This window comes from Lagenorhynchus albirostris, chromosome 7 (assembly GCF_949774975.1).
Source record: "Lagenorhynchus albirostris chromosome 7, mLagAlb1.1, whole genome shotgun sequence".
In the NCBI taxonomy this organism is placed as follows: Eukaryota; Metazoa; Chordata; class Mammalia; order Artiodactyla; family Delphinidae; genus Lagenorhynchus; species Lagenorhynchus albirostris.
The window spans coordinates 10,356,527-10,372,750 of NC_083101.1; the positions used below are offsets into that span (position 1 = coordinate 10,356,527).

The 16,224-nt window shown below is 38.0% G+C and overlaps 1 protein-coding gene across 3 annotated transcripts in view; it reads right to left on the bottom strand.

Moving 5' to 3' along the window:
• Positions 1 to 16,224, bottom strand: part of GAPVD1 (GTPase activating protein and VPS9 domains 1) — a 69,422-nt gene that overhangs the window by 24,033 nt on the left and 29,165 nt on the right. For 2 of the 3 annotated variants that reach the window (XM_060154362.1, XM_060154361.1), the window contains exons 5-13: positions 14,439 to 14,573; positions 14,103 to 14,292; positions 9,916 to 10,076; positions 7,551 to 7,680; positions 6,333 to 6,458; positions 4,199 to 4,372; positions 2,204 to 2,344; positions 1,012 to 1,146; positions 431 to 550 (exon numbers count right to left, since the gene is read on the bottom strand). In XM_060154362.1, coding sequence (XP_060010345.1) covers positions 431 to 550; positions 1,012 to 1,146; positions 2,204 to 2,344; positions 4,199 to 4,372; positions 6,333 to 6,458; positions 7,551 to 7,680; positions 9,916 to 10,076; positions 14,103 to 14,292; positions 14,439 to 14,573 — 1,312 coding nt within the window. The remainder of the gene's footprint in view (positions 1 to 430; positions 551 to 1,011; positions 1,147 to 2,203; positions 2,345 to 4,198; positions 4,373 to 6,332; positions 6,459 to 7,550; positions 7,681 to 9,915; positions 10,077 to 14,102; positions 14,293 to 14,438; positions 14,574 to 16,224) is intronic. The other variant, XR_009541493.1, reaches the window with a different exon arrangement.

The window sequence follows — 16,224 nt, forward strand, 5'->3', positions numbered from 1 at the left end:
TTTAAAAATAAAATTTCCAAGTGGTATTATGTTCTAGGTATTTCTCCAAATTATTTCATATTCTTTAAAGCATTTTAAAAATAGCTGTATAAGTTCAAATAAGTGGTTACATCAAAATTCACTTAGCCATTCTATTTTTCAGTTCTTAGGTTGGTTCTAATTTTCTGCCAATATAAATATTATGAAGAACATCTTTGTGCATAAGACTTTCTCCATACATGAACTGTTTCCTTATGACTGATTCCTGAAGTGGGCTAACTGAACCAAATTTAGCATGTGAACCTTATTTTAAGGCCTTACACACATATTGCCAAACTACACCCTGAAGTGCTGCAACAGTTGATACTATCACCAGCAATGTGTCAAAGGCTGCCAGTTTCAGCCATGGATGTGATCATTTCTAAAACTCATTCTCATTTCCCCTTCTTACCATGAGTTACTTCATCCATGTCTGGACTAGTGACAGAATCTTTACCCCCAAAATCAGAGCTGCACTCAGATCTCAGGTCTTCAATCTTATTGGGAATATCCTCAGAGGTTGCACTTATGCCTTTAAAAAGAAATGGTAAAAAATAAACAGCAAGAACAAAATAACCACACAAAAAGTATATGAAGTTTGGAGAAATGTATACATTCTCACATTTTTTGTATCTCAGTTCTTTACATGTGAGTTGTTTGGTATTATATCCTTTATTGTACAATTGCTTAAATATATTTACCTTGATTTGTACAACATAATCAGAATTATCATGTGATGTCTAAATACAGTAGCAGAGGTTACAAGAACAGATAGAGTTATAGAGGGAACACACACAGACCATTTGTCAACTACTTTGACAGGCTCTATAACGGCACACATTAACTTCTCATAGATGTCAGGTCCCACAGTAATAAGTTTACTGGAAATTACTCAGATCTTAAATAAAATACATCTCTTTGCTATCAACTTTATAAATGGGGAGGTGGGAACACACCTTCAAATCCTTATTCCTTAAAACAAGCCAGACATACCCGACACAACACTGAGGCCTGGTGTGCTGGGGCGGGAACTGACCTCCCTGACATCCGTATCATCAGATGTGCTACCCAGTCCTGAACAGCTCTCCAGTTCTTGCAGTCGCTCCTCCTGCTTTAGATCTGGGGCCTCTAAACAGAAAAAGTGAGGTATCACATTAGTGATTCTACTAGCACATCACAGTTTCAACTTTTGCAACCCAGATGAAGAAAGCTACCAAGGGCATGAATGAAATCAGTGTAAACAGACTTTTAAGTCTGGGCCAGTTAGCAAAGTTAGTTAGATCAAGTGTTAAAGAGGTCTAGGTTGTGATTTTCATCCTAATACAGGCCAGTTCACTGTGCGCAGATGAAAACTCTGCTTCCAGATCACTAATCTCATACAGTATTCTATTGGTTAACAAGTAAACTAAACAAGAGAATACAGAACAGCTTAGCATTAAATCAACCACTTTCTAAAAAATAACTCCTATGGATGTTCAATACTGAGCTAATCCTACTGTCTCCTTATGTAAAGGTTAGCATGTCTGAATGTGGTAACATTAAAAAACACATATCAAGATTGCTTCATTATTCTTCAGCCAAGCGATCAAAAAGAAGGTAGTTCAGATATATAGTTACTTATATTTGCATTCTGGTAGTTGACATTTAGTTGAAGACAAGGATTTATATTCATAATCAGAAAAAAAGCAGAAATGCAATACATAAGAGAAAGTACAAAATACTTTATATATGTTTATAATAATCTTGCACAAAATAATTCTCAGGATTCCAGAGCCTCAATGTCAATGCATTTCAAAAATACATTAGGTATCTTTGGGTCAAGTTCTCCAAATCTAAACATGCTTACCAGGCATCCAACCACTCAGAGTGGTTGTGATAAGTTAGTGGGAGATACTGAACTCAATGTCCCACATAGAATCCTGATGAGTTACTAACGATTGCTTCCAAGATAACTGAACAGAGTCAGAAAGCACCTGCCATCTTAGCCTATGCCATCCAACATGGATTTTTTCTTGATGGACAGAAAATACCCTAAACTAATTTTCCATTTGAAATTCTTAGCAATGTGATGGCCTCATACTTGTCAAATGTATATCTGACAAAATGTACATAATATAGAAGTTAGGATACCTTACATTTAAAACTTCTGTGCAAATCAAAAAGCAAACAATGACAGCATACTAACCTGAGTCACTTGGCAATACCTCTACACTCCAAGCTTCGCTTGTTGTCTCTGATATGGTAGAACCAGTGCAGGGGTCAAGAAGCACTGACCCTGAACCTGGCAGGCACAGTAAACTGCCTAACATGTTCTCTGCTGCTGCACCTGTATAACCAGTGGGGAGTAAAGGGTTAACAAACGTCCTCAGGGAAAGAGCAGTGATGATGGAAAAAAGCCAAACACTAAGCTAACAAAATCTCTCTACTCACAAGAAAGAAGCCAAGGAAAGAGTAATTTCAATCAATAATACCACTAAAAACATAAATTTCCCACTTTGGTCACAATAACACAAGCTCCTTTTCATCAGTTTCCTACTGTTCACCTTAGTCTCCATCGAGAAAACACAGATCATTAGGACAAGTCATTTCAACTAGTTTTCACCTTGATTTTTTAGCAAATTTTACGTGTCCCTAACATCTCTCTAATATTTTAGTCCTTCAGGGATTAAAAACACTCAAACAGAGACTTTTAACCATAGAAAGTTATACTGGCCAAATATGTTTTCTTCTGGCACATTAGCCACATATTCAGAGCAATAAAATATATTTGCAGGAAAACACACATCTCCTCTGTAGCACTCATTCAACTGCAAATACAGCTTATTGCCCAAATACAGCTCACTGCCAGGAAAAATACTATTGTACTTTGACACCTGGAACAAAATAATGCAAAACCAATTGAGAAATCTATTTACACTGCTTAAAAAATACAAATAGAAAGATTAAACATTATTGTAAACCTGTGTTAAAAATACTCAAGTTCAGAATGCTCCACTACTTCTGATTAAACCTAATAAAAGAACAATCTTATTTCAGTAGATGAAGAACCTTTGGAAAAACTGGTAAAAGGTACCTTTTAAAGATACGTCATGGTTACCAAGGGGGAAAGATGGGGGGAGGGATAAATTAGGAGTTTGGGATTGGCATATGCACACTGCCATATATGGAATAGATGGTCAACAGGGACCTACTGTACAGCAGAGGAAACTCTGCTCAATGCTCTGTAATAACCTATATGGGGAACGAATCTGAAAAAGAATGGATATATATATAACTGAATCGCTTTGCTATACCCCTGAAACTAAGACAACACTGTATTGATAAATCAACTATACTCCAATATAAAATAAAAGTTAAATTTAAAAATTTAGAAAATAAAGATGCATCATGAAATAATTACAAATAAAATAATGTCTGGAACCTGCCTGATTAACCTGTGATTACATAACCGGGGGAGGGGATAACAAGGTGGGAGAAGAGATGAAACAAAACTGGCCATGTATGTATGTGTAATTGGTGAAGCTGAGTGATGGGTACATGGTGTTCATTATACTGCTCTCTCTTGTATTTGTTTGAAATGTTCCATGATTTAAAAAGAAAATAAAGATGGTGATTACAAGACTGTATGAATCTTTCAGAACAGACAGAACAATATCCTAAAAAGGGTAACTTTTAACGTATGTAAATTGTACCTCGATAAACTTGATATAAAAAAAAGAAAAAAAGAAAACACTGGTCATTCTTTGGAACTGAATTAAACCTTCCAGAAGTAAATCCGGTTTTTAGAGAACAGTATCATATTATTCTGAAAGATTTTATGGCTGTAAGAATTTTCATGTTAGGGCAAGGTGTTTAGTCTCAAAAGAAGAATATGTTAATCATAGACTAAGAACATATACTATGCCCTGCAAACAAGAATTGACAAGAAGTTGATTCAAAAGACTGTTTTTTCTTTTTTTGCAGGGGGAGGGGCACTTAAATGTAGACAGGGGAAAATACTACCTATATTTAAGTAAAGAAAAAAGAAATACACAAATGCCTTGTCACATACAATTACCTCAGTTTCCCAGTTACTGCTAACATACACACCATGTTTGTCAGAGCACTGAAGTTCCCTCCCATGAGGGGTGGGTGGATATGAATAAACAGCAATCTTCCAGAGACATTAAATAGCAGTTACCTGCGATTTCTTGCAAGCGATCTTCATCAATGTTAGGGTCAAAATCACTTCCCAAGACATCTGTACTCCACGTCTCACTCACTGTTTCTGATATATCCCTATCATCTGTCAGTCCCATCATGTCACGAATTTCAAACTTCCTTAGCTTATCATCGAGATTATCCTGGGTTGTAGCTATCAAAAACAAAATTAAGCACTTAAAAAATGGTAGCACAGCTATCATTTTTTATATCAACTTTAAAGACCTTTTTGTCTTTGAACTTCAAGTTACATATTTTAACATTAACACTCAGCACATAGTACTAAAACACTGAATTATTCCCTCATGGATGTACTCTTTCCCTCTCTGAATTGAGTTCTGCATATGTCCTCCCCCTTCCAGTAAATTAACTGGGGCCATCCATGCAATCAGTTGTCTCCCTGTCCTCTAGAGTGTGACTTTGGTCAAGAATTGGGATATACTCCCCTTTCTCTGAATTTGCACAGGCCTGGTTCCTTGCTTTGTCCAAAAGGTAAGGAGGAAGTGCGCCAGTTGTGAGTTTAGGCCTCAAGAGAGAACTTAGAAACCTCTGCTCTTTCTCATCCTTGTTCTCTCATGAGGACAAGCTGAAACCAGTCTGCTGGAGGATGAGGAACCACATGGAACAAAGCAAAGGTCATCCTAGATGAGCCAGCTCCCCAGTGACCAACGGACCCCCAGCTAAGATTAGCAGAGCTCCCTACTCAACCATGATGACGAGAGATGCATGAATGAGCCCGGTCCAAATCAGAACCACCACCTGGCTGACCCACAGACTTGAGAGCAAAAATAAATGTTTATTGTTTTAAGGCACCAAGTTTTGGGGTGCTTTGTTATGCAGCATTATTGTGGCAATAATTAACAGATAAACCCACACCAAAACAAAAAAAACAAAAAAAACGTGAAGCCTTAACCACTGGACCACCAGGGAAGTCCCCACTCACTTCTTAACCTAGTATTCACGAGTGTAAACTGCCAACCACCCATATCAGAATCACCTAGACGGCTTGTTAAAGAGGTGATATTCTCTCTATCTTAAGCTAATATTATTTTAGGTTTCTGTTATCTGCAGAAATTTTAATCCTAAATAATACAGTGACAAACTGATCCAGCAAAAACATAGCATTACTTTTATTCACCCCACACATAACCCAGTTGGCAATACTCTTTTCCTTTCCAAAAATAGACTGATCCAGGATTTCTAGAAATGAGACATGGGAAATGCCTGTTTTTCCCCCCTAACTCCCCAGGTGATTTTTACACACACTAAAGTCACTGCCTCAAATCCAGTTGAGGGCATCTGCCCTCAACATTCCTCTGAAAGCCACCACTGATCTGTAAATGGACAAATCCAAAGGACTTTTTCATGTTAATCTTCCTAAAGCACAAAAGGGATCCATCTACTTTTCAGCCTTACCTCACCCTATTACCCTACATGACAGTTCCTGAGTAAGTACTATGGCTTCCCACCTCCCTGACTTGCTTATACTACTATTCCTTCACCTAGAATATCTCTAGTTTCAGCCAATGCAATGCCAGCCAGGCTTTGAGGTTATTATTTTCTCCCAATAAGCTTTTCCCTACACTTTCAACCACATGTATTTCTCACTCAGAACTGCCAAAGCACTTTTATGATAATTTTAATCATTTGTGTACCATTCTCTCCCTATTCTAAGTTCCTTGAGCTCTGTGTATTTATCTTAGTATCCCTTAAAAATTTAATATTACAGAATTGAAACACCAAATATTACAGAATTCAAGCAATTCATTTTAATTATTCTATGTAATTTTAGCCTGAATAATCCACTTAGCAACTAAACACACTTTTTTTTTTTTTTTTTTGGCCAAGCCGCGAGGCTTGCAGGATCTTAGTTCCCCAACCAGGGACTGATGCTGGGCCACCGCAGTGAAACTGCTGAGTCCTAACCACTGGACCGCCAGGCAATTGCCAACTAAACACATTTTTAAGACCTGAAGGAACTATGAGTAAATGCAAGTTTAATGGTCATTATATAATCAACTGAACACAGCCAACTTACATGGAAACAGATTGTTTATTCTGCAACCAGGTAAATTCTTTTGCTGCTTGAACAGCTGAATTCAACCTCACTTTACCTTGCTCATGCTCTAACAGCTGTAGAGCTTCAACTCCATTACTCCCAGAAGGTCCTGCTCCAAGTTCTGATACAGATTCCCCTTCCAGGTCTAGTGAGGATACTGAATTAGAACGATTTGAAGGACCTAGAGAAACGTTTATACTGTGAGTGAGCTTTTTTTTGACAGTCATGAGCCACCATGTAATTTTTCATGCCTTGATAAGAGACTAAAAAGACTGATTAAAGTGCTTTTAATACTGTTAAGCCCTATAAATAAACACGCCCTTTAAGCCAGAATTTCTGCTTTTAGAAATTTATCCTAAGGAACTAATCAAAAATTCACCTAAGGTCGCTTGTTGCAGTGCTTCTTACAATGTCTGAAAAGTGAAAGCAATCTACATGTGTAATCACAGAAGAATGTTTAAATTATGATAAATGCCCAACTGAAGTTAAAGAAAATAGACATTAAAAACCATGTTATTTAAGAATGCTAAATTACAAAGGGAAATGTTACTGTTATATTGTTAAACAAAAAAAGGTTACAAAACAGCCTAAGCCTAATTTTGCTATAAACAAACCAAAATGTTAACTGTTATTAACAGAATGGTAGGGTCACAGATGGTTCAATTTTTCCTTCATTTTCTAGAATGAATGTACACTACTTATGTTGTCAAAATTGAGAAAAAAAGGAAAAGTTATTACCATCTATGTTTATTTTAAAATGTTAGTCAAATTGAAACTTTTTCATTAAAAAAGCTTGTTCTAGCGCATGGAGTGACATATTCTCACTTTACAATCTTGCCTTTTAATTTTTTTTATTCCTATCCTACTTCCATTGTATCTTTCTGCTTCATTAAAACATTAGCAGTATACACAACACCCTGAAATACTAGTGAGTCAATTTTTCTCCATTTAGACATGCATTATATCCCTCTAAAGGAGCTCTACAAGCTTTGGTATATGTTAATACTAGTGAAATAAAACTTGGTATTATTCAAGTCTCAAAGCAGACTTAGATCGTCTCCATTTTATATGACCAAAGGTCTCTTGCAATGTCAATTTTATTCAAAGAAACAATCTTTACAGCCAACTGTTCAAGATCATTAGAGGAAAACTTCATTACGCTCCTCAGTGAGAGGCACAGGTGGCATAATTGTAATTTTTAAGGCTCCTTTAAAGAACACAAAACAAAATATTACTTGAATCACACAACTCCTTGAATGAAGTAACCCTTCACCTTCAGATATTCCTTCCAGATTATCACTGCAGAGGGAAAAGCGCAAGGTTTTATCAGGTTTACCGTGGAGTTTGTTTTCATCGACAGGGACATCTCCTTGTCCTCCATCCGAAAGTTGCATGTTTAGGACCTGAAAAATAAAATGCCATTAGTTTATCACAACTGAGAGATTATTGATAAGAAAACAAACCATGGCAAATGCATATTTAAGTTCGTCTTAATATTATCATTTTTAACTGAAAACCCATTTATAGGGCTCCAATCAAGTTTTTAAGTACCCCTGGGATAAAAGTGTACCAGTTAGAAGAACTGAGCCTATGTCTTTCCATCACCCTACCAGTTTCAGCAACTGAACAGGCAACTGGACATCGATGAGCAGTGATTAGGTTTGCAGGTGTCAGAGGCTTCAGACTCAGCAGTCCGATCCTCCCAGTTCTGCCATGGGCCAACTATGTAAACTTGGATAAGTATTTTAAGCTCTCTGAGCCTCATCTTCTTCATCTATAAAATGGTGATAGTAACAGTATATATGCCATGGAGTTGTTGAGGATTAAACAAAAAGATGCACATAAAGCATTTGGCACAGTAAAGTGACATATTAATTTTGTGTGCATTTTTCTAAAAGTTAATCAACTAATTAATAGGAAAAAAACATGTAAACAAATTATTTTGCACCAGAATTAATCAGTCTAGTTAGAACCTCCACTTGATCACCATACACACGGCCACAAAGTCCATACCAGAAGCCGAAGTATGACTTCTATGCCACATCTAGCTTAGAGCTGATTGTCTTTTTACAGAGCTTTCTATCTGTTAGATGATTTCCAAATAACAATTACTTCTCACTCCCCACAAACCTCATAACTCAGCTCTGTATGTGTATCTCCAACTTAATGAAGAACTGTGTGCTTTGCTGGATGTCACAGCATGTATTAAGCACACCTGGAACTTGAACTCACAACCACTGGGTTCCTAGGCTGCTGCTGGAATGTGAAGAAGAGTGTCCTCAATTAAAAAGAAAAACAACACAAAGCCAAAAAAAAAGAAAGAAAACCCTTAAGTCGCTGTTTTGACCCTGCATTTAAATAAGTAAATTAAAGGTTTTCTAATGGTTCCATCTATTTATTCATGTGATGCTTTTAAAAGGTCATTTAAAAATAGAATATTTTCCCTGTTTGCTTGAAATTAAATGCAGACATAAAGATTTTACATTTTGTATTTGTAAAATAACTTGAGCCTTCCCACTCATCAGAGTGAGCAATGTGCAATGAATCTTCAGGAAAAATCCATCTAAAGGCCTTGAGAGTGGTATGAATTAACGAAAAACAAAAGGATCATACCACAATCTAGATATTTCCCTGCACAGGAATGCTGGCGGCTGTCTTCAAGGCTGCCATTGGGGTGGGGGGGTCGGGGGACGGTAACAGGGGGAGTAAAATGCCACAGACTCTCTTACTGAAACGCAGCAGTTCTTTTCTTCATTAAGCATTTCCCCTGGTTGCCACAAGTTTATTACATTCTAGAGTTCCCAAAAAGTTGATTCTGACAGTTTTTGCCAGCTTATTCACTTTGAATGTGTGTGGGGGGACAGGGTTGTGGATTTTGATGGTCCTCTTTCCTACAAGTCACGCCACTTAATCAACCACCATCATCACTGTATCAACCACTATAACTGGTCCCTTCTTCCCAGGCCAGGAATAGGCTTTGTTGAATAATAAGCAGGCACTGCTGAAGGTAAGAAAATGCTTCTTTCTCAAGAGGTCACAATCTATGACAAGAGGCTCCTATGTTTAGAGAGTCAAAACTTCTTTCCTCTTGCTTCTGTCCCAAGTTCTTCTGTTTACAAATATCTTAAAACTGATTCTCATATCCCCACCCCCATTTCCTTAAAATATTTTACTTAGTTTTCCTTTCAATTATCTCTTCCATTTCTTCCCAACCAGCCAAAGAACAGAAATTATTTCTATATACTGTTTGGCTCTTTAAAGCAGGAATACCCTACTATATCATTAAAAAGAAAAGAAACATAAAATATTTCCTACAGGTCACTAGAAAAGTCTCTTCAATTTCCATAACACAATTTCCTGGCTTCCTGCCTCTTCTACTACTATTAGGAAAATTCCTTTTGGTATGGACCTGGCTATCAACTACCGTGCCACAGGTTTATTAATGTGAAGGACCTCCAGAACTGTTCACAGGGAGTTGAGCATTTGATGGGGTATCATGGCAGACCCACTGAAGATAATGAAAAATATTTGTTAAATGTATACTGATTTATAGAAGCAAGTGACCTTTACTGAGAAGAAAAGAATCTGAAGTTCTTAACATTAATAGCTACAAGTTAAGGGTAACAATACAGTCATACCTCATTTTCTGACATCATCCCTGGAGTAAGCTGGGGACCTGTTCCTAAGGAAATGACCAACACCTCTTCTGGCTGCACTTCCTGGATGGTTTCTTGAGCTGATCCTTCATGGTCCATATGTAAGTCCATCAGAACATTGGTGCGGCTTCTGCTCCGAGTTGCTAATAAAACAATTTCAAGTAAGATAATTTAGAGAAAAAGACAAAATGAAGAAAATGGCACATTAATACAAAAATATATTTTCTATTAATGTAGAACATTTGCACATGCACAAAAAGAGTGGTGAGAATATGAATTTAAAAAAAAAAAAAAACCCAAATCTTCCCAGCTACTCTACTAATGACTAATACAAATTCTCCTTCAAAACTGATCAACAGAAACAATGATCCATGTTCACCTGACAGGGAGTGACACAGTTTACACGTGCAGAACAGCAAACACGTCCCAATCAACTTAAGACACGGGAGTGACAAGAAAAGCATTACTTTATTCCTTATCTTTTCAAGGTATAATAACTTCAACTATTTCTCAACAAAATGATTTAGCTGCCACAGGTCTCCCTTACTAATAACTAAACTTAAAAGCATTAGAAAATTTCATATAGAAATCTGATAGCCATAAAAAGTTATACACATCGGCAACTGCTGACAAAACCAGAATCAGTTTTTGAAAACACAGTTTTTCCTGAAATGTATTAACCTCTTCCTAACGATGCGGAAGAGTTCTCTTTGTTTGAGTATAAGTTTCCTTCCTGCTTTATGGGAACATTCTAAATTAATGAAGGATCTAATTACTTTGGGGTGTTTTTCCCCTACTTATAAGTAAAGAAGTAATACCTTTTTCTAAAGTAATCCATCCTATAGATCTTACAAGAACTTTTGTTTTTGGTGGGTTTTTGTGTTTGTTTGTTTGTTTGTTTTGTTTTCTGGCTGCACTGAGCGGCCTGTGGGATCTTAGTTTCCCAACCAAGGATCGAACCCGGGCCCTCGGTAGTGAAAGCACAGAGTCCCAACCACTAGACTGCCAGGGAATTCCCTTACAAGAACTTTTGGAAACTGAAAGATTTAGATAGTTTGTGACAATTTCTCTATGAACTTCAGTCTTCTGTGATAAGTGTCAGGTTGTTTTCAGAGGACAATAAGATTCAGTACAACCAGAATACTAAACAGATACTCCTTCAGGGCAAACAAAAGTGCAGACATCAAGCACAAACACTCAATTATAATAAAAGTCTTTCAACTTCAGTTTCGGTGAAAGCTGACCTACTTGAAGACAGAACTATAAACAATCATGTTCTCTCCACGATGCTGTAGATCAGTTCATCAATCACTCTTACTTTCAAAACTCAAAGCACACATCAACTTCCAAAAGTCTAAAATAGGTTCACTTACACCTTTCTTTGCTGACCCTCACTGTCTTCTCTTGAATTGTAAACTTAACTTCAACTTTATGAACAACTACGTGAATCTAAAGGAACAAACTTCATAATTTATAAAAATGCAAGTAATCAAAATTTATGTACCAATTTACATAAAGCAAAAGCAACATGCACATGAGGAGCAAAAGTTCATAAACTATTTCTTAAATAAAAGTTACATAAGAAAAGGAACAGCCTATTACCCACCAAAAGGGGTTACTAGAGTAATAATATGAGCAGTAAGATTGGTGGCTAAGGAATCCCAGACAGTTATGGCTGCGAACTGTTGTTCTGGGTTGTGAAAGCATTAAACAGAAAGAAAATCAACCCTCTGAATAATGGACACATCTTTTAAAATATGAAATAAGTTCAATGACCAGGTCACATGACTATACAAAATAATACTGGGCAAACATTTGAAATTTACTTTCCATTATACTCTTATTTAATGAATGACACTCTGGATGAAAAGAAACGAAAGAACACGAGTGAATCATGGAAAAAAGAATCTCTGGTTTACCAAAAATCATTTATTTCTTCATGTTAAAAAAGTGCTAATAGCCTATAATATTAAAAATCATTCAATGTCAAGTTTATTTTTTTTTCTATTTATAATTCTGAAAATTGACGTTTTGAGATGATGAAAGCCAAAGACTTGAAGAATATGATGCCACATTCCTGTTGATAATATTATTCCATATTATGTCAAAAGTAAGGTAGATTAATTTTAAGAAACTGACAATTCTTAACAAATCAGCTCATGGGAGTTTAAAAATGAAATCCCATTATTCAGAATGTATAAAATATAGGGCTTTCCCTGGTGGCGCAGTGGTTGAGAGTCTACCTGCCGATGCAGGGGACACGGGTTCATGCCCCGGTCCGGTAGGATCCCACATGCTGTGGAGCAGCTAGGCCCGTGAGCCATGGCCGCTGAGCCTGCGCGTCCGGAGCCTGTGCTCCACAACGGGATAGGCCACAACAGTGAGAGGCCCGCATACCGCAAAAAAAAAAAAAAAAAAAAGAATGTATAAAATATAATAACTATTCACGCTCACTAACTGCTGCTGAGCTCCTCATGACCGCTAAAAAGTTGGCACTAAAATACTCTGCTCCCTTGGTCTAAACACTCTCTCTGTGTCTTGTTTACTTTGTCTAACTTCCATTCATCCTCCAAGAGAAAGTGCAGCCTTCACCTGCTCCCGGATCTTCTCCTGACAGCATCACCACACCACTAAGTTAGGTGTCCCCATAACCCTCTATGCTTATCTCCATCAGACACTCAGTACACTGAAGGGTACTGGTCTCTTCTCATTCTCCCCAACTGGACTATCAGCAACTAACCTAAGTGTAAGGGCCTGACTTACGGGTCTTTGTATCACCAGTGTTGAACACAGTGCCCCGCCTGCAGGACAGTGATCAGACCACTTTTTGTGTCGATTTTTTGCATGAATTAAATGTGAAAGAACATTTAGAAAATGCTTACCCTGTGCCTGGTACATAGTATACATATGCTCAATTTGTTTGTGGATTTAATAGATATTATTACAGATTATATAGATTTATTATGGATAAATGTTTACTAAGGAAATAAGGCTTAATTAAACCTATTTCTTAAAGTTGATAAAACAGAAGTTTTGCCTTATTTTATAAAATAACAAAGCTCTTAACTCAGTCAATAAAAGACTGGCTATTAATAATAATGAAAAAATAGTAACTATATATTTTCAACTTTACTGATAGAAATTTCTAAAATAATATTATTTTATTATATTATTTAGAACTCTGTGGAAAGAACAGGGCTACATAATTCAAATGATGACAGTACATAATTCAAATGATGACTTAAAGTAAACAAAGTATACGGCAAGTGGCATGATTCCAATTAATTATGACAAGTATGTCTAGATAAAGCTAAAGCCTGGGCTTCCCTGGTGGCACAGTGGTTAAGAATCCACCTGCCAACGCAGGGGACACAGGTTCGATCCCTGGTCTGGGAAGCTCCCACATGCCGTGGAGCAACTAAGCCCATGCGCCACAACTACTGAGCCTGCGCTCTAGAGCCCGCGAGCCACAACTACTGAAGCCCACGTGCCTAGAGCCCGTGCTCCACAACGAGAAGCCACCGCAATTAGAAGCCCGCGCACCGCAACGAAGAATAGCCCCCACTCACTGCAAATAGAGAAAGCCTGCGTGCAGCAACGGAGACCCAACTCAGCCAAAAATCAATTTATTTAAAAAAAAAAAAAAAAGCTTAAGCCTACAGATGAACCTTAACTAATCTGGTGCAATTTTTTTTTTTTTAATTTTAAAAGTTGAATTAGGGCTTCCAGGGTAGCACAGTGGTTAAGAATCCACCTGCCAATAGAGGGGACACGGGTTCAAGCCCTAGTCCGGGAAGATCCCACATGCCGCAGAGCAACTAAGCCTGTGCGCCACAACTACTGAGCCTGCGCTCTAGGGCCTGCGAGCCACAACTACTGAGCCTGCATACCACAACTACTGAAGCCCACGCACCTAGAGCCCGTGCTCCGCAACAAAAGAAGCCACCCCATTGAAGAGCGGCCCCCGCTCACCGCAACTAGAGAAAGCCCTCACGCAGCAACAAAGACCCGAGGCAGCCAAAATAAAATTGAAATACCACCAGTAAAAATGAAGAGAAGAACTTCTCCAAATTATTTAAAACTATATTCCCAAATGCTAAGCAATAACAAAGGCTAAGAAAGAAATATTAAATTTAAAGGAAAGCCTCAATATGAGAAATTCTCTTTACCTATAGGCAATCGATTCTTTTTATTTGCTGGAGTGGTTGCTGGAGACAGCTGAGGAGTACTGTAGGGAGTCATTTCCAAACTGCTGCTTTTTCCTGGCTTTGCCTGGGGTAGGTTTGCCAATAAATTGTCAAGAGCCATTCTATCTTCTCTCAGTTGATCTCCAGACATCACACTCTTCATAAAATTCACCTGGCAAAAGTAAAAGGGCATTTAGCTTATGAAATCAATTTTTCAAACACAATATATATTTCTCACACAATGTACTCATCTAGGACTCTGCCCATGTTCAGATAAATGACTTTTGAGAAAGTCCTATTAAAGAATAAAGCCATTACCAGAGTAATAAGCTGACTGTAGGTTATATAAACTACAGTTCTGCTCAACCCTTCCAGAAGATTAACAGAGGACATTGGCGGGGTCTCCACTGCACGGCCTCCAATCACCACATCAAGGAAAGCAGCAACACAGCTCTGTCCAAACAGGAGAAAAAAATCACAGTGAAATACTTCCTCTTTAAAGTAAGGGAACAGGGACTTCCCTGGTGGCGCAGTGGTTAAGAATCCACCTGCCAATGCAGGGGACATGGGTTTGAGCCCTGGTCTGGGAAGGTCCCACACGCCGTGGAGCAACTAAGCCCGTGCACCACAACTACTGAGCCTGCGCTCTAGAGCCTGCAGGCCACAACTACTGAGCCCACGTGTCACAACTACTGAAGCCCGTGTGCCTAGAGCCCATGCTCCGCAACAAGAGAAGCCACCACAATGAGAAGCCCACGCACCACAATGAAGAGTAGCCCCTGCTCGCCACAACTAGAGAAAGCCTGTGTGCAGCAACCAAGACCCAATACAGCCAAAAATAAATAAATAAATAAATTTATTAAAAATAAATAAATAAAAGGAATAAAATTTCTGATTGAGGTGGACAAGCATGTAGAAAGTTTTTCTTCTTGAAAATTATATTAAACCCAACATTTAAAAAAATTAAACTCTCTATGAACTGATGTAAAATAATCTCCAAGATATTCTGGTATATGAAACAAACACGAGGCAGACAGTGCACACAGTCCTACCATTCGTAATTAGGAAAATATATTAGGAATTTGCCTGTATACATACAGACTTCTTGAAGGACAGACAAAAGATTGATAACATGAAGAACATTTAGGGAGGAAATGAAGGTTAGAGATCAGAGGTGGAAGGGAAACTTCACTATCTAACCTTTGAATTTTAGGTTGAATGTACAGCCTACTCAAAGTGTGATAAATTAAATTTTTTTATTTTTTAAAGTATTTATTTGGCTGCGCCAGGTCTTTAGTTGCGGCACGCAGAATCTTCACTGTGGCGTGTGGGATCTTTTAGTTGCAGCATGTGAGATCTTTAGTTGTGGCATGCATGCAGGATCTAGTTCCCCCACCAGGGATCAAACCCAGGCCCCCTGCATTGGGAGCGTGGAGTCTTAACCACCGGACCACCAGGGAAGTCCCTTAAATTTTTATGCAGTTATACCAACTGAACAGTGCTATGTTAACTTATGAAATACACTTAAAATTATACATTTATTGCTGATTCGTATATTCACAGACTTGATTTAGTGACAATTTTTTTAAATCAAACTTTTTTTTTAATTTTATTTATTTTTTGGCTACGTTGGGTCTTCGTTGCTGCGCGCAGGCTTTCTCTAGTTGCGGTGAGCGGGGGCTACTCTTCGTTGCAGTGCGCAGGCTTCTCATTGCGGTGGCTTCCCCTGCTGTGGAGCATGGGCTCCAGGTGCGCGGGCTTCAGTAGGTGTGGCGCACGGGCTTAGTTGCTCCGCAGCATGTGGGATCTTCCCGGACCAGGGCTCGAACCCATGTCCCCTGCATTGGCAGGTGGATTCTTAACCACTGCAACACCAGGGAAGGCCCTAAATCAAACTTTTAAAAATAATCTTAATAGCTCTTTGGCTCTCATTACAACGGCATCTCCTCAACATTTCTATAAGTGAGAATTAGTAATCTTTTTTTTTAATTGAAGTATAATTGGTATTTATATATATATATTTTGAGAATTAGTAATCTTTGATGACATCTTCCTTTATTTTCTTAATTAATTTTTATTGGAGTATAGTTGCTTTACAATGCTT